The sequence below is a fragment of the Sander vitreus genome, chromosome 21, assembly GCF_031162955.1.
Source record: "Sander vitreus isolate 19-12246 chromosome 21, sanVit1, whole genome shotgun sequence".
Lineage (NCBI taxonomy): Eukaryota > Metazoa > Chordata > Actinopteri > Perciformes > Percidae > Sander > Sander vitreus.
Window position 1 is genome coordinate 8,987,412 of NC_135875.1, and position 19,467 is coordinate 9,006,878.

At 38.5% G+C, this 19,467-nt stretch overlaps 2 protein-coding genes across 7 annotated transcripts in view; one reads left to right on the forward strand and one right to left on the reverse strand.

Annotated features, from left to right (window-relative positions):
• LOC144535980 (uncharacterized) overlaps positions 1-19,467 on the forward strand; it is an 84,736-nt gene that overhangs the window by 17,968 nt on the left and 47,301 nt on the right. The window lies entirely within an intron of this gene.
• The window catches only part of ptprea (protein tyrosine phosphatase receptor type Ea), a 59,169-nt gene continuing 54,199 nt past the window's right edge, over positions 14,498-19,467 (reverse strand). For all 4 annotated transcript variants that reach the window (XM_078278824.1, XM_078278823.1, XM_078278826.1 and 1 more), the window contains 10 exons: positions 19,247-19,410; positions 18,840-18,975; positions 18,540-18,689; positions 18,013-18,106; positions 17,756-17,832; positions 17,516-17,650; positions 16,973-17,098; positions 16,292-16,443; positions 16,016-16,151; positions 14,498-15,891 (listed from right to left, as the gene is read on the reverse strand). In XM_078278824.1, coding sequence (XP_078134950.1) covers positions 15,817-15,891; positions 16,016-16,151; positions 16,292-16,443; positions 16,973-17,098; positions 17,516-17,650; positions 17,756-17,832; positions 18,013-18,106; positions 18,540-18,689; positions 18,840-18,975; positions 19,247-19,410 — 1,245 coding nt within the window. In that variant the 3' untranslated portion in view covers positions 14,498-15,816. The remainder of the gene's footprint in view (positions 15,892-16,015; positions 16,152-16,291; positions 16,444-16,972; positions 17,099-17,515; positions 17,651-17,755; positions 17,833-18,012; positions 18,107-18,539; positions 18,690-18,839; positions 18,976-19,246; positions 19,411-19,467) is intronic.

Here is a 19,467-nt window from a genome sequence, read left to right on the forward strand (position 1 = left end):
TACACTCTTTATTAGAAGCAGAGCTTCCCTCCTCCCTCCTGCTAAGCCCACTCCCCTTCTCAGATGCCTTTAGCTTCTGTTTTCTGTTTCTGTTCTCTCTCTACACCTTTGTCATTCTTTTTGCCGCTGTCACTCTTTCACCAAGTCTTTCTGCGTTTTCTCCCTTCCCCACTTTCTGCATGTCCCCTCTTAATCTGTCATACATATAGTGGGTCAAACATGAAAGCAGTGTTAGATCTGGATGGGAGCTGGAACTCAAGCTGGAGGGATATTGGAGAAAAGGCTGCTTAAATCCTTGATACCCGGCACGCTCATTTTTATAGATGTAATTCTAACTGTTGAAAGAAATGTCTCTCTTAATGACTCTACTGAAGTATTTAACCTCTAATACAGAGCCTATAAAGATAACTCTAAGAGGAATTATGCAAGATTTTCCTTCAGTTCAAGATGAAACCTTGAGTCCAGGGCCATGGCATTGACACTGCTACCTGTTTGGTGTGTGTGTGTGTGTGTGTGTGTGCGCTTATCACACACTTTTTTACCAAGGCTTGAAAAACAAAGCTCTGTTTGTTGTTGAGCCACGATCACAGGGAGACTGCACTTTAACCAACTATAAACCATCACTCCTCAGCACTGATAGTATTAAAAAAAATTGCCACCATCAGCAGAAAACGTTGATATATGAGTGTGATCAGTATGCATGCTAATGTATATAGCACAATCAGTACAAGTGGTATTGGGGTAATGCTTTTGTTTTTATGGTGGAACTGCAGACAGAGGTATTATTTAGCTTGGTGCTCTCCTAGTATTTTGTGCAGTGATGGAAGAAAAACAACTTATTTTGACAACAGTAAACCATATTTAATATAATTTTCTAAATGACATGCTAAATATTTTCTTCAAAATGGCACTGGCTCCTATCGTTCAGCTTGAATCTGTAAACGCTCCATCAATCTGTCACTAAATATGAAAATCATCATTAGTGATTGTAAATATCTATCCAGTGGTGAGCACAGTGGGGGGGGGTTACTGCCTCTGCTACTTATGGTCTGAGTACCCCCATGTACACTTCTATTGGTAGAATTTGTCTCTCTGCTCGGTCCAAGTACATCTTTAGTTAGTCCAAGTTTCTTCTATGTTCCGATCAGGTTAGTTTAAATGCCTCTCTGATGAGCCAAAGAGTCCTTCTGGTCTGCACAATTGCTCCTCTAGTCTGTAAAAAGTGCATTTAATCGCTTTAAATAGTTTATAAAGGGCCTATCTGGTCGCTGAAAGAAATAGTTCGACATTTTCGGAAATACGGGTTATCACTTTTTTACTGAGACTTGGATAAGTAGATCAATTCAAAAAGCCCCTAACCTATAAGTGTGAAAACATTGCATTTTATTGCTGGTTATTTTTATTTTTTTTATTTCTAGTGTGTCCTGGTCAAGCTGGCAGCACAAGCAGTTTCATTAGAACTATTTTACATGTTAAAACACATACAATAAGTCTAGGGTTATGTAAAATGGCAACATGATTCCTTGGGGCTGTTTGTGAAAGGCCTTTAAAGGTACTCAAAAAAGGGAGTACTTCTAAGGTTATGTATGTTACAGCTCATCCCAGGCCCAGTTATCTGAAATAAAACTTGCTGAAGCTGTTGCAAGCAGAATGTGTAAGAAGTGTGACTGTTGAAGCCTAGCTTGTTATTTCCCCATTTTACAAATCGCTTATTGATGCAACATCCTTAGCACGATAAGAAGGGAAAGAGACAGACAGACATAAGAGGACGAGGAAGCTAAGAGGGTCTCCAGGCAAGGCTCATGTTTGTTGGACCACATATTCAGTCTGCAATCATTAAAACGGGACAATCGATAAACAAAAGTTTTAATTCAACAACATTTCATGTTTAATGTATTTTGTTCATCTATGCAAATCTCTTAAAAATGAACCCTGTACATTATTCAGTTTTATACATAGTCACTCGAATAATGGATGTAAACAAGCCACATAGTCAGGAAATGTTCTATTTCCCCTTCACTGATGTTTTGGTGATGTCTTAAGCTAAATAGAATGCATATATTACAAAGCTGTCTGGAAATGTAGCAGCAACACAAGTGCTATCGGTCAATGTTGGTGGCCTTGGTCAAATGGTTCACATCAAGCAATTTGTATTTCATTTAAAAAACATCAAAATGTTGGTATCTTTTCATAAACTAAAATATGATAGATTCCCACTTTGTTTTAGAGATCAGTTAGTACAGGGGTCTTCAATGTTTTTTAAGCCAAGAACCCCTTAACTGAGAGAGAGAGAGAGAGAGAGAGACGGAGCAGGGACCATCTACTACATATATTGTATAAAATTAAGTTGCATATTAAACTGGGCCTACAATAACGTGTGGGCAGCCTAAAGCCTTTATACATACCTTTTTAGTGCATAGAATACTAAGCTATTAAAAAAGGTTACTACTTACTTTCATTGAAAGTACATTTCAGTAAACTTCATATATAAACTTACAATCCATCTGCATTTTCCATGCCTTATCTTATTCTATCTTTTTTGAACATACTTGCGATTGATTCATCTCGTCTTGCAGCCTTTTCAATGCAATGTTGCTCAGCCCCCTTCTTTACAGGCAATAGATTCACCTGTCAGCTCTTTAGGGTGATGCTTTTTTGTTCTATGCAATGGATATATCTGATAATACAGAGTATTTCTTTTTTGCAGCCTTTTCAGTCAATTCATTTGAACTTCTGCTTTTGACAGTATTACAGTTTAGCTTCCAGCTTTTCTAGCAATGTATTTCAGCTCTTAGCTTATTTAGGTAGGCCTAATGCAGTTCAGGTTTCAACTCTGACAGGTTTACATTTCAACTTCCATTTTTTTTCAATGATTTTACAGTGCAGTGCAATGCATTTTTTCTGCATTTTCATGAATGTTTCTCACAGCTCTCTCTTCTCTACTTATTCATACTTTCAACTAGAAAATAAATTCAAACCGTACAATGTTCTACTTTGTTTACTTTTGGCATTATTAAACTTTTGAAGCCAATAATTCAGTTAAGCGTTAGCTTTTAAAAAAAGTTTAATTATTCCTCATCTTTTTTAGTTAGTGGTGTTATTGAACTTTTCAATGAAATTCGTAATTAATTAAAAACCATTCCTACTTTTCCAACTATTCTCACTACTTTGTCTTCTTACGGATTTAAGCTATTAATCCTGTTTAGCTTTAGCAATTTAGCTGTTCAGCATTCACAAGCATTTTCTGCAGTAAATGCGTTTTCTAGTTTTAGTTGAGTTTTTATGACAATAAAAAGGCTAGATTTATGTTTCAGCTTGTTTGCCAAATATGGTGCAATAAAGTTCAGTTCTCCATTTCCATTGTGGTCCTCAATATATAAACAGCAATAATAGCAAATTGATACAATTGGCATGGCATAATTTAATAAATACAATTAATGTGATTATAATAACAAATAGTAAAAACCTAAAGAATCGAACAAAAGGACAAGTTAAAATTTGACCTTAATATGAAAACAAACGGGATTGATAGTGAACTTAACATCAGGAGGCAAACTGATATAAGTATCTAAATCACATCTTGCCTCTAGTGTGGAATCTAACCAGACTAAAATCAGCTACAGTATATATTGTAATGTCCTTGTGTTTTGATTGTCATCTCAGTTTTTGAGAATTATTTTCTCATGTATTATTGTTTGCTTTTATTGGTCTTTGTTAAAGCAGCATCCCATCAACAATGTTGACAAGGCAAAATATTAAAGTCCTTTAACTGTGGCCAACTTGATGTATCTGTAATTTGAAAAATGGAGACTTTTACATCTCCCTTAGTAACTTTTAATGAGAAATAAGTGCCACACAGGGTTCAGGTTTAGGGCCCTGTATATTTCCTTTAGTTATACAAAGTTGGTAATAAATACCATAGTTATACTGACAACTCACACCTTTACATTGCATTGTCATCAAAGGATCTTAGCCCTACTAACAAGAAGTTAGTCAACAGCCATTTTTATTATCTAAGGCAAATCTAAGCAGACATTTGTTTTTTATATTGCACACACCAAAAACATAACTGGTTGGTCCATCAATTAGATCAATGTTAAAATACCTTGATAACTATTTGATGGATTTCCATGGAAAATTGGTACAGATATCCACGGTGCCTCGAGGATGAATCCCAATGACTTGAGTGTTAAATTAGTTTATTTGGATAAACCCCTTGAGATGTAAATTCTCGTTTTCGAGGGGTTCCCAACATATAACACAATCCTTACATAACAGAGTGACAGAAAATAACAATAAAAATTATTACAATTGATCTTATTTCAACAGGTCAATTATTCCAGTCAGCTGGAGCTTTAAACTTTAAAGCTCTTTTACCAATTGTTTTCTTAACACGGGGGACAGAGTAGAGTTGAGCAGAGTGCCGAACTCCGTAGTTTGAGGTAAAAGGTCAAATAAACTGTTGTAAATAAGGAGGATAATTGAAATTACTACATTTAAATATAAATTCAAGCTAGTGTGTCTTCTAACATTTAAAGCGTGAGTTAGAGTGATGAGTGAGAAAAGGACATCCAAGGACAAATCTGCAGAGTCTATTATATGCTGTATTAAGTGGAACAGGGTCTGATTTAAATGCATTTTGAAATACATCACAATGTAAAGTATGAGTTGAGAGGCAAGTTTTGTAAGAACACTGCACTTAAAGCAATTTCAAGATCGACGTAAAACATGGATTCCAAAGTTCACTAACGTAACGCTTGCTCAATGTGTGATTTGAATGAGAGTTCAGAATCAAGCCATACACCAAGATATTTAATCTTATCAACTTTATGCAGAGGAGTGCCATCATTTCAGGTTATTACACAAGAAACTGGTCTGGATTTAAGTTGTTTTCTGGTACCAAAGATAGTAATATAGCCTAGGACTTTGTTTTGTTAAGCATCATTTATTATAAAAAACAAATTTTGTAGGATATTGAAGTCAGAAGAGAAGTTTGAATTTGTGGTAGATCAGGTTTGGATGTGTATATGACAGTGTCATCAGCATAAAGTTGAACACAACAGTTATTGAAAATTGATGGTAAATTATTTACATAAATAGAAAAAAGAAGTGGTCCCAATGAGCCCTGGAGCACACGTCTTTGTTGAATCAAAAAATCTGATTTACTTCCACGTAGAGGCCGACATCATGGAGCTTATCTAAAAGGAGATAGCGATCAACAAAATCCAAAGTTTTAGTTTAATCAGTAAAGATGGCGCCTGTGAGATCACCGTCATCTGCAGCAAAGAACACATTATTGGTGAACTTAAGTAGGGCAGTAGTTGTGGAGTGATTAGACCTGAAGCAAGATTGAAATGGTGATAGGATATTACTGTTACTGAGATAATGTGAAAGTTGATTATAAATACATTTTCCAAAGACTTTAGCAATAGAACATATAATGGATGATCAAGTACATCTCCAGTTTTATGGAGTGGAGTGATGCGTGCACATTTCCAGATAGCTGGTAACTCACATGTAGACAAAAAAAGATTGAATAAATCAGCAAGTAGATAACATATGGGAAGCTATTTTAATGAACCTGTTTTCTATTCCATCAAGTCCAGCACCAGTGTTAACATTTAGTTCATTAATGCCATTCTGAACTTCAGTTGGTAAAATTTGAGTTAGTTAATAAGAACAGACGGAGGAGAAGTGCTGATTGAATACTTTGGCAATAGATAAAGAGTCGTGCAGTATTGTATTAGCTACTCTTATTCAAATAATCAAATGTTTTCTGATGTATTAATAATGGTTTTGATTTTTTTTCCCCAGAATTGTTTAGGATTCTTAAAATCACTAGTGAGATATTCTCTATAGTAGTTTGATTTTGCATTACGAGTTTTTGTTCATATTTCTCAACTGCTTGTATACTTCCCAATCAGCATTATCCCTTGTCTGACAGAATGTTGACCACTTTGTCCCGCTGCCTAAAGAGACTAATAAGTTTGGGGCTGATCCAAGGAAGATGTTTACCCTTGACCTTAGTAGTTCAGGGGGCATGTTTGTCCACAACATCAATAAACTCAGAATACAGAAAGTCCCAGGCATCTTGTACATCCAGTTTTAATTTGTATATGTCCCAATTAATAGCAATCAAATCATTAATGAATACATCTAAATTCAATTTCCTATATTGTCTGATTTTGACTTTAGTGGTCCCCTGACTTTTCATCCACTGTATGGCCAGCGGCAGGTCTGAGTTTTCACCTATTCCTGTAAATATCTCAACATCTACTAAGTGCACTTGCACACAATTCATTATAATGAACATGGCCATTTTTTTGTTATTGTTGAGTACTATAGATCCCAGATACACGTTCCTGCTGGCATAAATACTCACTTGGGCACCAAATCCACAGCTAAAAATAATTCCCATCAACTTCTCTATTTCCTCCTGTTTGAGTAACTTTTGCTAACAACTACTGTGCCCAGCTGTTTTAGGAAATTACGTTACTTGACTTTAAAAAGTAATACTTTTCACGCCTTTTTAAAAAAAAAAAGATTTACGTCTTGAGTGGACATCACTTGTCACACAACTTGTGGCTTGGAGCCACAAACAGGGTAGGGAAGTTGAAAAGCATTGAGAGATGGACTAACGCATTGTTGGTCGTACAGCTTTTATTAAATTGGTTGACAATTAAAAAAAAAAAAGTATAGAATATCACCAGGCTATATCATCTTTTAGCAGCGTAACAGTAAGCAGCCTCACAACAGATTACAAAATGGCGTGCTATGATTTCTGTCGTATTTGCTTTGAACGGTTTCCTTTTCATCTATGTTTTATTTGTTCATCAGAGCTCCAACTGTATTTCCTGGAAAAAGAAGCTTGAAAAGCGTATTAGCCTGAATGAACAAGGGAGGAATAGGATAACACTTGTCATGCATTTTGCGGGGCATTGTGTCACAGTAACATCCCAGTAAGAGCTGTCTGATTGAATTATGGTAAGGCTTAAATCGTCTGTTGAGAATGTTCTTAGTGTAGTAAGAGGCTGCGCTGTAAAAGAGAGAGTGAGACAATACATTTAAAAAGTAATTATCAAGCAGTAGACTACAGACAGACATGATCTCAGACAGACGGTTTATTTTTAGGATATTAACTGTACAGTCTCCATGTTCTACCCTGTGTCTGTCTCTTTTCATCAGACACAACCACACTGAAGCAAGAGGAAAGAGTGTGCTAACAGGTTGAGATCTTAGAAACCACACAGCATATACAATTTGTTTTTTTTAAATATTTAGACACTTGTATATTCTTTTTGTCTTTTACTTTTTGCAGATATAGTACAGGGAGTCTTTGGGTTTTAAGCAATGCTAGCTGCATGGATGGTTAGGTTGGTTGGTCCATCTCTTTAGATCACTTAGACAGAGATATCTCAACAACCATTGAATGGATTGTCATGAAATGTTGTACAGACATTCATGGTTACCAGAGCATGATTCCTACTGGCTTTGGTGATACCCAATGTAATAATGTAATGTTTCCTCTAGCACCACCGTGAGCTTCTCATTAGTGAAATATCTCGACAGCTATTGGTCGGATTGCTATGCGTGTGGGAAACATTCATGTTCCCCACACAATGAATTGTAAAAACTTTGGTAATCCTCTGATGTTTCATCTAAAGACATCATCGGGTCAATATTTCAATCCGTCCAGTACCTTGGTTCATTACCAAATACCTGCAAAACTAATGACATTCCCATCAGCCTCAGCTGTACTTTGTATTTAGTCCTAATTAGCATATGTTAGCATGCTAATACGTGAAACTAAGATGGTGAACATGGTAAACATTATACCTGCTTTACACCAGCATGTGAGGATTGTCATTGTGGGTATATTGCTGAAGTTAGCATTTAGCTCAAAGCAACGTTGCGAACTACAGTCAGGTCCATAAATATTGGGACATCGACACAATTCTAATCTTTTTGGCTCTATACACCACCACAATGGAGTTGAAATGAAACGAACAAGATGTGCTTTAACTGCAGACTTTCAGCTTTAATTTGAGGGTATTTACATCCAAATCAGGTGAACGGTATTATAACAGTTTGTATATGTGCCTCCCACTTTTTAAGGGACCAAAAGTAATGGGACAGATTAACAATCATAAATCAAACTTTCACTTTTTAATACTTGGTTGCAAATCCTTTGCATTCAATTACAGCCTGAAGTCTGGAACGCATAGACATCACCAGACGCTGGGTTTCATCCCTGGTGATGCTCTGCCAGGCCTCTACTGCAACTGTCTTCAGTTCCTGCTTGTTCTTGGGGCATTTTCCCTTCAGTTTTGTCTTCAGCAAGTGAAATGCATGCTCAATCGGATTCAGGTCAGGTGGTTGACTTGGCCATTGCATAACATTCCACTTCTTTCCCTTAAAAACTCTTTGGTTGCTTTCGCAGTATGCTTCGGGTCATTGTCCATCTGCACTGTGAAGCGCCGTCCAATGAGTTCTGAAGCATTTGGCTGAATATGAGCAGATAATATTGCCCGAAACACTTCAGAATTCATCCTGCTGCTTTTGTCAGCAGTCACATCATCAATAAATACAAGAGAACCAGTTCCATTGGCAGCCATACATGCCCACGCCATGACACTACCACCACCATACTTCACTGATGAGGTGGTATGCTTTGGATCATGAGCAGTTCCTTTCCTTCTCCATACTCTTCTCTTCCCATCACTCTGGTACAAGTTGATCTTTGTCTCATCTGTCCATAGGATGTTGTTCCAGAAATGTGAAGGCTTTTTTTAGATGTTGTTTGGCAAACTCTAATCTGGCCTTCCTGTTTTTGAGGCTCACCAATGGTTCACATCTTGTAGTGAACCCTCTGTATTCACTCTGGTGAAGTCTTCTCTGATTGTTGACTTTGACACACATACACCTACCTCCTGGAGAGTGTTCTTGATCTGGCCAACTGTTGTGAAGGGTGTTTTCTTCACCAGGGAAAGTATTCTTCGGTCATCCACCACAGTTGTTTTCCGTGGTCTTCCGGGTCTTTTGGTGTTGCTGAGCTCACCGGTGCGTTCTTTCTTTTTAAGAATGTTCCAAACAGTTGATTTGGCCACACCTAATGTTTTTGCTATCTCTCTGATGGGTTTGTTTAGATTGTTCAGCCTAATGATGGCTTGCTTCACTGATAGTGACAGCTCTTTGGATCTCATATTGAGAGTTGACAGCAACAGATTCCAAATGCAAATAGCACACTTGAAATGAACTCTGGACCTTTTATCTGCTCCTTGTAAATGGCATAATGAGGGAATAACACACACCGTCCAAGGAACAGCTGAGCAGCCAATTGTCCCATTACTTTTGGTCCCTTAGAAAGTGGGAGGCACATATACAAACTGTTGTAATTCCTACACCGTTCACCTGATTTGGATGTAAATACCCTCAAATTAAAGCTGAAAGTCTGCAGTTAAAGCACATCTTGTTCGTTTCATTTCAACTCCATTGTGGTGGTGTATAGAGCCAAAAAGATTAGAATTGTGTCGATGTCCCAATATTTATGGACCTGACTGTAAGTACAGCCATACAGCATGGCTGTCGACTGCGTTTGGGTATCGTTTGAGTTTGTTCTGATACTGGTCCTAAAATTATACTTTTAAAACGGTGCTGAAACCTGAATCGAAGTTTAAAGGAAAAAAGAAGAGCATGGCTTGTTTATTGCTAAGGCCATATTGTCATAAAATTTAACGATTTAAAACGATTTATTTAAAAAGTAATAACAATTACTTGTAACAAAAAAAAAGGTATTTTACAGCAACATTGAATGCACCACAAGCTTACCAACTGCAGGGATTTTCCTGCATAGAGGAAAGTTTTGGCATGAGCGTTAACGGGATCTCCATTTGCAGAGTGAGGCTGTACCGGACTCTCTCGTTGACCATGCTGCTAAACCGGCGGAGCTCCGACTGCTGTTTGTCCACACGGCAGGCTGCGCTGCCAAATTGAGACCGGTTGAAAATGTCTCATTGTAGTGTTAAATAGTAGTCCAGTTCCGTGTTTTCGTACAGTTGGTTTATAACACCTGATGCGAACCGTACGGGAGTACGCATGAAGACCAGTTGCGACCGCTTTACCGTCATTGCCCTGACTCCCTGAAAAGCTGCAGAGGCGGTTTATCCCGGTGCAGAGAGACTCTACGGCACCCTGTTCACGTAACCGCAGCAGTTAAAATACAATGAATTCGCAGTTTGCATGCTGAACCGTGGCAAACATCACTCATAATTTATTGATCAATTGAATGTATTTCAAAATGGAAACCATTACACTTTATAACGTTTTGTTTTCATAACATGATTGTATTATTGTACAAATGAGCTACAACAGTAATAGCAGTTTATGTAGCCTAAGTCACTCCTACATTTTTCAACCTAAGTTTTAAAATTGCCCCTCTGTGGAAAAATGTACCGTCAAGTCCTGTTCATATTAATTAGACAAAGTAGTAGTTGTAGTAGGCCCGGATGGGAAAGCCCCCTTTCTGCATTACATTTCATAATATTTAATATTTTGAATTGTTACCTGCTACCAGAATGTTGTCTTTTCCTTGACATAAATAAAGATGTCACCATAAATTGGTGGCTAAAAATGTATGCAGGAAATGAATTCTATGTGTTTTAAAATTTCCTGGTGACTTTTTCTTTTGGTCACTCTGATGTTCATTTCAGAGCACCAGAGAGCGGCGCAGGCATTTTAGCGGCACCAAAATCGGCGTGCTATTCGGCCCGGTATAGAATTTAGTTCAGTTTTAGTTTATAGAACTAAGTCGTTTAGGAACCGGTGCCCTATTGGCACCGGGTTTCGGTACCCGACCCTACTGTCGACTTGTTGTAACTTATATTGTGTATCTAGAACCACCAATTTTTTGCCTGAGCACTTTCGAAATTACTCTTAAAATTACACTCCTTTTGAAAAAAAATCTTACTGAATGAGTGTTTTTATATGGCAGAAGTGTGTGGATTGATTCATCTTTAAGAAATGTGAATGAGAGTGAAAGACTCTGGCACACTGTTGATTACTGTTGGTCAATTTAAAGCAATGTTTTGGAGGGGTGTGCAAAAAAATCGATTCACATTCGAATTGCGATTCAAGCTCTACCCATTCAAAATCGATTCATAGAATTCCAAAAATCGATTTTTTTTAATGAAAAATATTTTTTTATATATATATAATTTTATTTTTTTATCGGAAAAGTAACTACATGTACATACTGTGAATCGTTTTTTGAATCGAGAATCGTTTTTTTAATCGAATCTTCAGCCTAAAAATCGATATTGAATCGTGACATTTTCTCAATCGTGCACCCCTAATGTTTTACTCTAAACCGTTTCTTCAAATCTATTTATTTTTATAGAATTTCTCAGTACTTTACATGTGTGGTATTGAATTCAAGAGATGGTGAAAGGAATGTGAGGATGTTTGGGGGGAAAAGTGAAGGAACAAGTAAAAATACTTTGCTTGATATACACATGGCCATAGTCTAATCAGAAATTTGTTTCCTAAGCCACACATGAAAGCATTGCAGCAGAAGGGTCACAGCGCAGGCCACCCGGCCAATAAATGGCTCATGTTCCATATTACATTAGAAAGAAAATGGGAAGCCTTGTGAATGACAAAATATAATTAGTTAGGGGTCAATCAAAATAACAGAGTCAGTTAGGGTTAATACATAATTCATATGACCTCCTCACTCATGCTGACCTTTTTTGGGTTCAGCCCCTCCCGCTGAGTAGTGTTACCATGGCGTCGGGTCCCAGAGGAAATGGAAATTGTCAACAAAGAGGCTTTTGTCACTTGGGTTTTTGTGCAAGATAAGAAACATGATTGTTTGGCAAAAATAGCTCATATATACTCCTCCCGATTATTGACTGGTGGCAGGCACGTGGACAAAAGCTTAATGTAACCATATATATATATATATATATATATATATATATATATATATATATATATATATATATATATATATATATAATTTGAAAGTGCGAGATCCATTTTTTTGTTGATTTGCTTGTGTATCTTGTGACTCTCTGAAAGAGGAACGTTCTTGTCTTTTCTGAAGTATCTGCCTTTGGTGCTTTTCAAAGCCTCATCAGTTTCCGTACAGACAAGATGTTTAGTGGAAAGCAGTTTCTCATACAGAATAGATCATGTGGATGTACGTGGATGTGAAACTTTTGATTATAAAAAGCGAGGTCTAGTGAGGTCATGCGACAGTTTCTGAAGTTGTGCTCTGAGAGCAGTCACAACTTAATTACTTTTATGGTTCTATATCTATAATCTGAATTACAGTTTTATCATGCTGACATGTAGGAGTTGTTGCATTATTCACCATCTATAGATCAGCTTGATAATTTGTCTTGATTACATCATCACAACGGTCTCACTCTTTGATGGTCAGCATAGACTGAAATTACCTATTTCTGAGCAGTATTATATTACAGAAACTTGCATTGTATTATAAGTGGAATTTTCCCCTTTTTTATAATTTATATATTCATCTACACATATTGAGGTACACTGCCCCCTGTTGGCTTAGTGTATTACATACACAGGTCAATAATTCTTTTGATTTGAGGTGAAATGGTGTAAGTGTTGCTGACAGTCTTCATGCAGGAGATGATACTAAAGGTATCTTCAGTGGTGATTTATTTCAAGTTTTTTCATTGAGCAGAATGAAAATGTGCAAACGGGTGTGTTGGAGACTTTGAACCTCTTCGTTACTGTGAATGTTTTGAATTAGTTTGAGTTTATTCTGTTTTGTGTTACAGTCAGTTTTTTTTGTTTTTGTAACCATATTCTGTAGCCCGTAGTTGTTATGCAGCCACTTTATTGTACTTTTTTCTGTTCCTGCTGGTATTTAATCCCACATTTTAATAGTCTTGCTTGGTGCTCCCCTATGGGGTTCTAGCTCACTATGGTTATCTAGCATTGACACATGACAAGAGATTAAAAATATTATAAAAAAAAAATTGTCAACTGTTTTGAGTTTGAAACAAAATAAAGTTGAACTTAAAGGATAGGTTCACATTTTTTCAAGTCTGTCTTAAAACGATAGTCAGGTGCCCATATGAACGTTGAAGCAGTTTTTGCTTGGTGTTCCTCCTGTTCATAGTGGTCTGTTCTAGGGCTGAACGATTAATTGCATTTGCAATAATATCGCGATATGTTAAAACGCGATTTCCTAATCGCTAAGGCTGCGATTTGGTCACGTGACTCACGAGAGCAAATCTCCGTCTGCACTCCGCAGAGAAAGCATCAACTTGGCACGCTAACGCTACGCCGTACCTTGAGCAGATTTCGGTCATTCAAACAACTCTGAGTTGTAGTTTAAAACTTTTACAGCCATTTTTATAAAATGAAGGGTTTTATTCGGGCTCGAGTCCATACATGCAGTTAATGAATACAGGCACGCAGAACTGAAGGTTCGGTTAGCAACTATTAGCTCTGATTAGCGGTTAGCTCCAGATAGCTAACTCCGTTATAACAATATGGAGTAGAGGAGACTGCCACGGAGAGGGGTACATTCAGATTCTGATCCGCGTTGTTTCAACGGGTTTATTAGTACAGTTAATCCCACGGCAAGACCACCAGCAGCATGCTACTAACGTAACGATAGCCTCTCTGAGCAAGTGCAACGTTGACGCTGTCATAGACGGTTAAAGAAGTGTCGTACTCGTTCTTCTTGTCACGATCCTTCAATTACTGGGTGGGTGGGTGGGTGGGGGGTGCGGGCATCGCTGTTCAGAATCCCATCTAGCTTCCAAAATATAACGCTTGTATCCAACCAAATTGTGCTTGAAGCTGCATGGCATTTTGTCTGGTTTACCTGGGTGTTGTGTCCAGTGTGACTTAACGTTAGATCCGCAATACCAAAACTAATCGACATGTGAATAGAGAGAGAGCCTATAATCTGGCTCAAATGAATACGGACGGCCATCCAATTGTAATGACCTCATCCACATTGTCGAAATCATTTAGATATTAGATGGATGGATACCCGACCCAAGCCCGCCGGGTTCGAACAGATATTTAGAAATTATGTTCGGGTCGGGCTCGGTCACATCAGCGCGATAAGGCATATTTCTGATACTGTGGTGGCAGAAATTTTTCCATGACAGGCCGCCACTACAAAAGCAACATAGAGGAAACTCTGAACAAAACCTGTTTCAGTCTCCACACCTGACTTGTGCGAGACAATCGTTTAAGTCATTTTAAAACATCCCATAATTGGTTGCAGTCCTAATGTAGAATGAAATGATTCTGATGAATATTCTGATCCAGGTCTCAACAAGTATTTTTTTGTATCTCCCTTAATATTATCTGTGCTCATGTAGATCAGGTTAGAAAGCAGTGTTGCTAACAAAGAGGTTGTGGGCTCAAACTGGACTGTTTGAAATGTTGCATTTGAAAGACATTGAGAATCAGAAATGGATAGACCACTCACAGAGAGCAATTTGTTATAAAGTATTTACATACAGCATTAACACAATTACAGATTTCATTGTGGATTAAAGCAGAGCTGGGTCAAATTATTTCAAATGTTTGGTTTAATGTTGAAGTTCCAGATGGATGGGGGTTACTGCCACACAGACGAGCCGTTTCACATTCAGATGCTTTCTTATGAAACATTCTGCTTCCTTATTGTGATGTAAAAAATAAAAATAAAAAAAAGTACTCAAAGATATAAAGTAACTGAACGTTGATAGTATGTTGATAGGTGTTTGTCGCTCTGGCATTAAGCAGGCACTGAAGCACCACATGTGCGTATTGTGGTTTTTGCCATTTACAGGAGTCGTCTACTGTTACACATTTAATACTTTACTGGGACTTTACTGCATCTGACACAGGTTGCCGTGAAATGGTACTGACCACTGCGTTTAGCGACCACACTTACCTTTCCTTAAAAATCACCTTTCAACGCTCAGCCTTTTACCTTAGAGACGTTCTTTTTCACATTTTTGAAAAATGTCTAATACAAATAACCTCCTTGGCAGAGGTAGAAAAGCAATAAACATACCGGTGAATATTGCAGGTTCTTGGCTTAGTTATGTGTGCTTTTTAATGTGCAGTAATTTTAGCAAAATACTTTTTGTCGTCTACAGACAAAAGGCAGACTTAACATCCATGTTAAATGCAGTCGAATACCACTTTGTAAATGTAACCCTTCTGCCCGTCACCTTGGCCTCCGTTGCTTAACTTTACGTTCTCTGCATTGCGGCTTAAGCGATTAGTTCTTTTTCTGACAATATTTCCATTGGAAAGAGTATCGCATGTGCGATGGGCATGTAGTTTCAACATCGCCTCTAATCTCAGATAGAAGTCATCAATAAATGCAATGATGTACTGTATGATTACATCAACAACAAAAAAAAACTTAACATTCCCGTCGTGTTCTCCAAAACTCAAGAATGAAATGTCATCGTCGATATAAATACATTTACAATAAGTACAACTTTTCAAATGACGGGGTCAATCCAAAATAACATTTAGGTAAACATTTAAAATACAGTATTATACAACAAAAGTGAAATAAGAGTGTGAAACAACACTTGATGACAAAATAATTATCATACATGATGTGAAATATACATTATTAATCTAACTTTTTTCATTACAATGTTCATCCACACACATACAGTATATTACAGCCAGGACGGAGTTAACGGCGGGACAAGTGCATAGCAAAATAGATCATTTGACCAAGTTAAAAAAAACGCATAAAACTGACAAACCGGCTTTCGAAAACAACATTAAAAACCACGTTTAAGGCAATCATTTAAAATTGGCATAGTCTGAGAAAATGTCGACAAAGTCTTGTACCACCCTGTAGCAGAAGTCATATTGTTCCTATAGAATTAAGAGGGGGGGGGGGGGAAAGTTGATTAGGCGGTAGCCTGTAAAATGGAATATAAGATACATGACATCTGTAACATTTTAGTAGCACTTGAGATTCACTTGTGCTGAGACTTACCACAGTTTGGACCATATGAGGCCTCTGCATGCGTAAACTCTTCACAGTTTGGAACACGTCCAGCAGGCCTTCTGCCTTGACTCGCTCCAGGATATTGCTCAGTGCAATGAACGTACCTGTTCGCCCTGCACCAGCACTGCAGCACACAAACACAAAAACTCTTAGAAACTAATCCAAGCACGAAGAGCGGCTTGTTATTGTCGTCGTCATTGCAAAAGGCTGCAGTAGACAAGCCAAATCAAAAAAGCGGCTCAGATGCGTGTGTTTGGAAGCTACCTGCAGTGTACGACGATGGGATGGTTCCCAGACTGCTGCTGCTGTCTCTGCACCGAGGCGATGATGTCGATCATGCCTTTCCCCTCGGCCGGGATGCCGACCTCAGGCCAGCCATGGAAGTGGAAGTGCCTGATCACCCTCGTCTGCTTCTCCTTTGAGAGGAAATGGACAGGCAGACGAGAGATTGCAATTCAAATACTATATAGTAGCAGTATACGAAAGCATACTCGTACCCTATTAATCATCTCATAACCCGCAAATGTATCTTGTGACCCTTTTGGAGGGGGCCCCAAACCCTAGGTTGGGAAACACTGGACTAAACTATCTAACTGTATATATAGTGTTGATAAAACCAGCTTCACCTTGTCCAACTACAGCAGTGAAATGCTACTTTAGAATATTTTGATAATACTCGTGAACTTTTACTTGAGTAAATTATGAGACTGTTTGTTACACCACTGGAAGTCATTACAGAGAATTTATTATGAGAAAAGTAGTCATTTGTTTGACTTTTATATTTGCACTCTTTCCACTTTGTATTGCAACTGATGCACACAGCAATTTCCCCTTTAGGATTAATAAAGTTGTATCTTATTTTATAATAAGATACAACAGGCAAAGTAAAGGGGCGTTAAAGGCCTCACTGACAGCCACGTGAGAGCGCGAGGTCAATTTGCTTACCGGGACAAAGGTGAGTACCAAGTCTCGTAGACTGAAGGTGTCGCACAAAGTGTCTCCCTTCAACTCTACCGTGTAGTCTCCGTAGGTGACCGAGTCCTCCGCGGGCCAGTATTGGCAACATTTGTCCTGCAAAAAGAGTTAAAAACGAAGATAATTATTTGGTTACTGCTGGCAAAAGAATGAAGACATGTCGACTGTGACTGTTTGTGCTGTTTTGTTAACTGGGATTATGTGGGAACAAGCGAGCTAGGATTGTTTTCACTCAGTTGTAAGAAGAAGTATTGTGCATGCTGACTCACTGAAATAGCTTACTGGGACACTTGATGGAATTTCAGCTGTGCTTTTCCTATGACAAGTCTGCTGTGAAAATGGTCCATACATTTGGCTCACTTGAAGCTAATGTACTCATACCTTGGTGGTTGAATGCACTTATTGGAAGTTGGCTAAATGACATGTCAATATTTTATTTGGCTCCAAATATTAGATGCTGCACAAACTGAAAATGGGAACATAGATTAGTTAATGTAGCCATCTGTGCCTCACCTGCTCCCTCTCCTGGAGCTCGGTGAGCATAACGATAGAGTGACATTTCCATTCCCACACCATTCTCCAGAAATCCTCCACCGTGTGCGTCAGAGGGCCCTGGGTGGCGATGAAGTAGTCCTTCTGTCTGTAGCCCTGAGTCGCAGCAAAACACGCAAGCTTTTTCAGCTCCAAATAATGTGTGTCGATAACAATGCCCATGAATTATTTCAGACAGAAATGCAGGAGGAAGGAACTTACGTCTATAAAAGATGCGTTGATGAAATCGGTAAACTCCTGCCCTCTTCTCATGGAGAGAATCACTCGGTTAAAGTCATCTGAAATAGAAAAACTTCCTTTAAAACCAAATGCTGCAGAGCACAATATTGGACAACAAAAATTTCAGATTCCAAACGTAGTGACACACGATATAAACTGGAGGTCTAAATCTGCCACGAATTGATACGTCAAACAGGCGTCCAATCTATTTGGTTCTATGGTTTTCCTTCTTTTCTTACATGGAATAATTTGCAGAACTCTGTTCTTCTTCATGTTGGCAGGAAGGTTCCCCATTCTCATGTTCTCCTTCATTATTCGCATGTTGGTCAGTTTCTGGGCAGAATCGAGCAAAGTGTTACAATAGTGCAAAGTTCAATGTACTTTTTCTCACAAAATGAAAGGGGGAAATAAAGTTATTTTGTCAATTCTTGCATTGCAACTACTTTCTTGTATTTTTACACACCTTTCAACAACTACTTTCTAAGTATATGTAATGGCTATTAAAAACGTGTTTAGTGTATCTTTTTTTATCTGTCCAACTGCCCAGGGACTATAGATTAAAAGTAGCTAAAGCTGGTACAAATCCTCTCTTCTTCTTGCCATTCTTTTCTCTGCACGGTTGATTTTTGTTAAGTCTGATGGATTTAAACTTAAACGGTTGTATAGCAGTACATTTATATTGATTGATTATTATTATTATTAAGAGGGAATTTAACAGACTCAATATTTGATTAAATGTCATCTTTTGTGAAATGACACATCTTACCTTAAACTCTTCCTCTAGGCCCACCCGGTCGCCGTCTGCAAAGGTGTTGTGCAGTTTGTGCAGATGTCCTTCCAGAGACGACACGTCCAGCTCCGTGTCTCCGTAGAGGTAGTATTCGAGCAGGGCCTGGTAGATGAAAGAGTACTGCATCTGGGGTGGGAATACACACAAACAGGTGGGCACATTTGAAATCTTACAGATGATTGAGGCGGGATAATTAACGCATTCGCTGTCAAGAATGAAGTGTAATGTCATGTTGTTGAATAAACAAGAGTGAACTTTGTCCCGTCTCCAACTCACATCTGTCTGAATGAGCTGTGAGCGCTGCTCTCTTATCTTAGCCACAAACCCAAAAACGTCGACTTTCTGCTCTGCGTGCATCGCTTCGATCGTGGCGTCGATTACAATGAAGGTTCCCGTCCTCCCGACGCCGGCGCTGCAGAGACGCAAAACAAACCTCAATTCTCAGCTGACACTTGGTTTTAGCAGACAACAGCAATGAAACAAAGGGGCGTCTGTTCTCGTAAACCCATGCTCGTAATGTTTCCAGACAGAGCCGACAGTTTGTTTTCCAGCGGATATTTATCTCCGTGGAAACAAATTGGATAATTAATACCGTTTAAAAGGAATGTGCGGGTGAAAGCAAGTACATCCCAGTAAACGACAAAACAATAAACAATGATCCATTTCGCTCAGCGCTCTGGTACCTGCAGTGGACCACGATAGGCCCAGAGAAGGGCGGGTTGACGGCCTTGACCTTTTTGAGGAACTTGAGCATGCCGATGGGGGAGAAAGGAACTCCAAAGTCGGGCCAGCTGGTGAAGTGGAGCTGGGTGACCAGCCTGGGAGTCTTGGCGGCATCGCTGGCTTGCTACATAGAGACACAAACCAAGTGTTAACAACACCTGCGCAGCGGGTTTGAAGACGC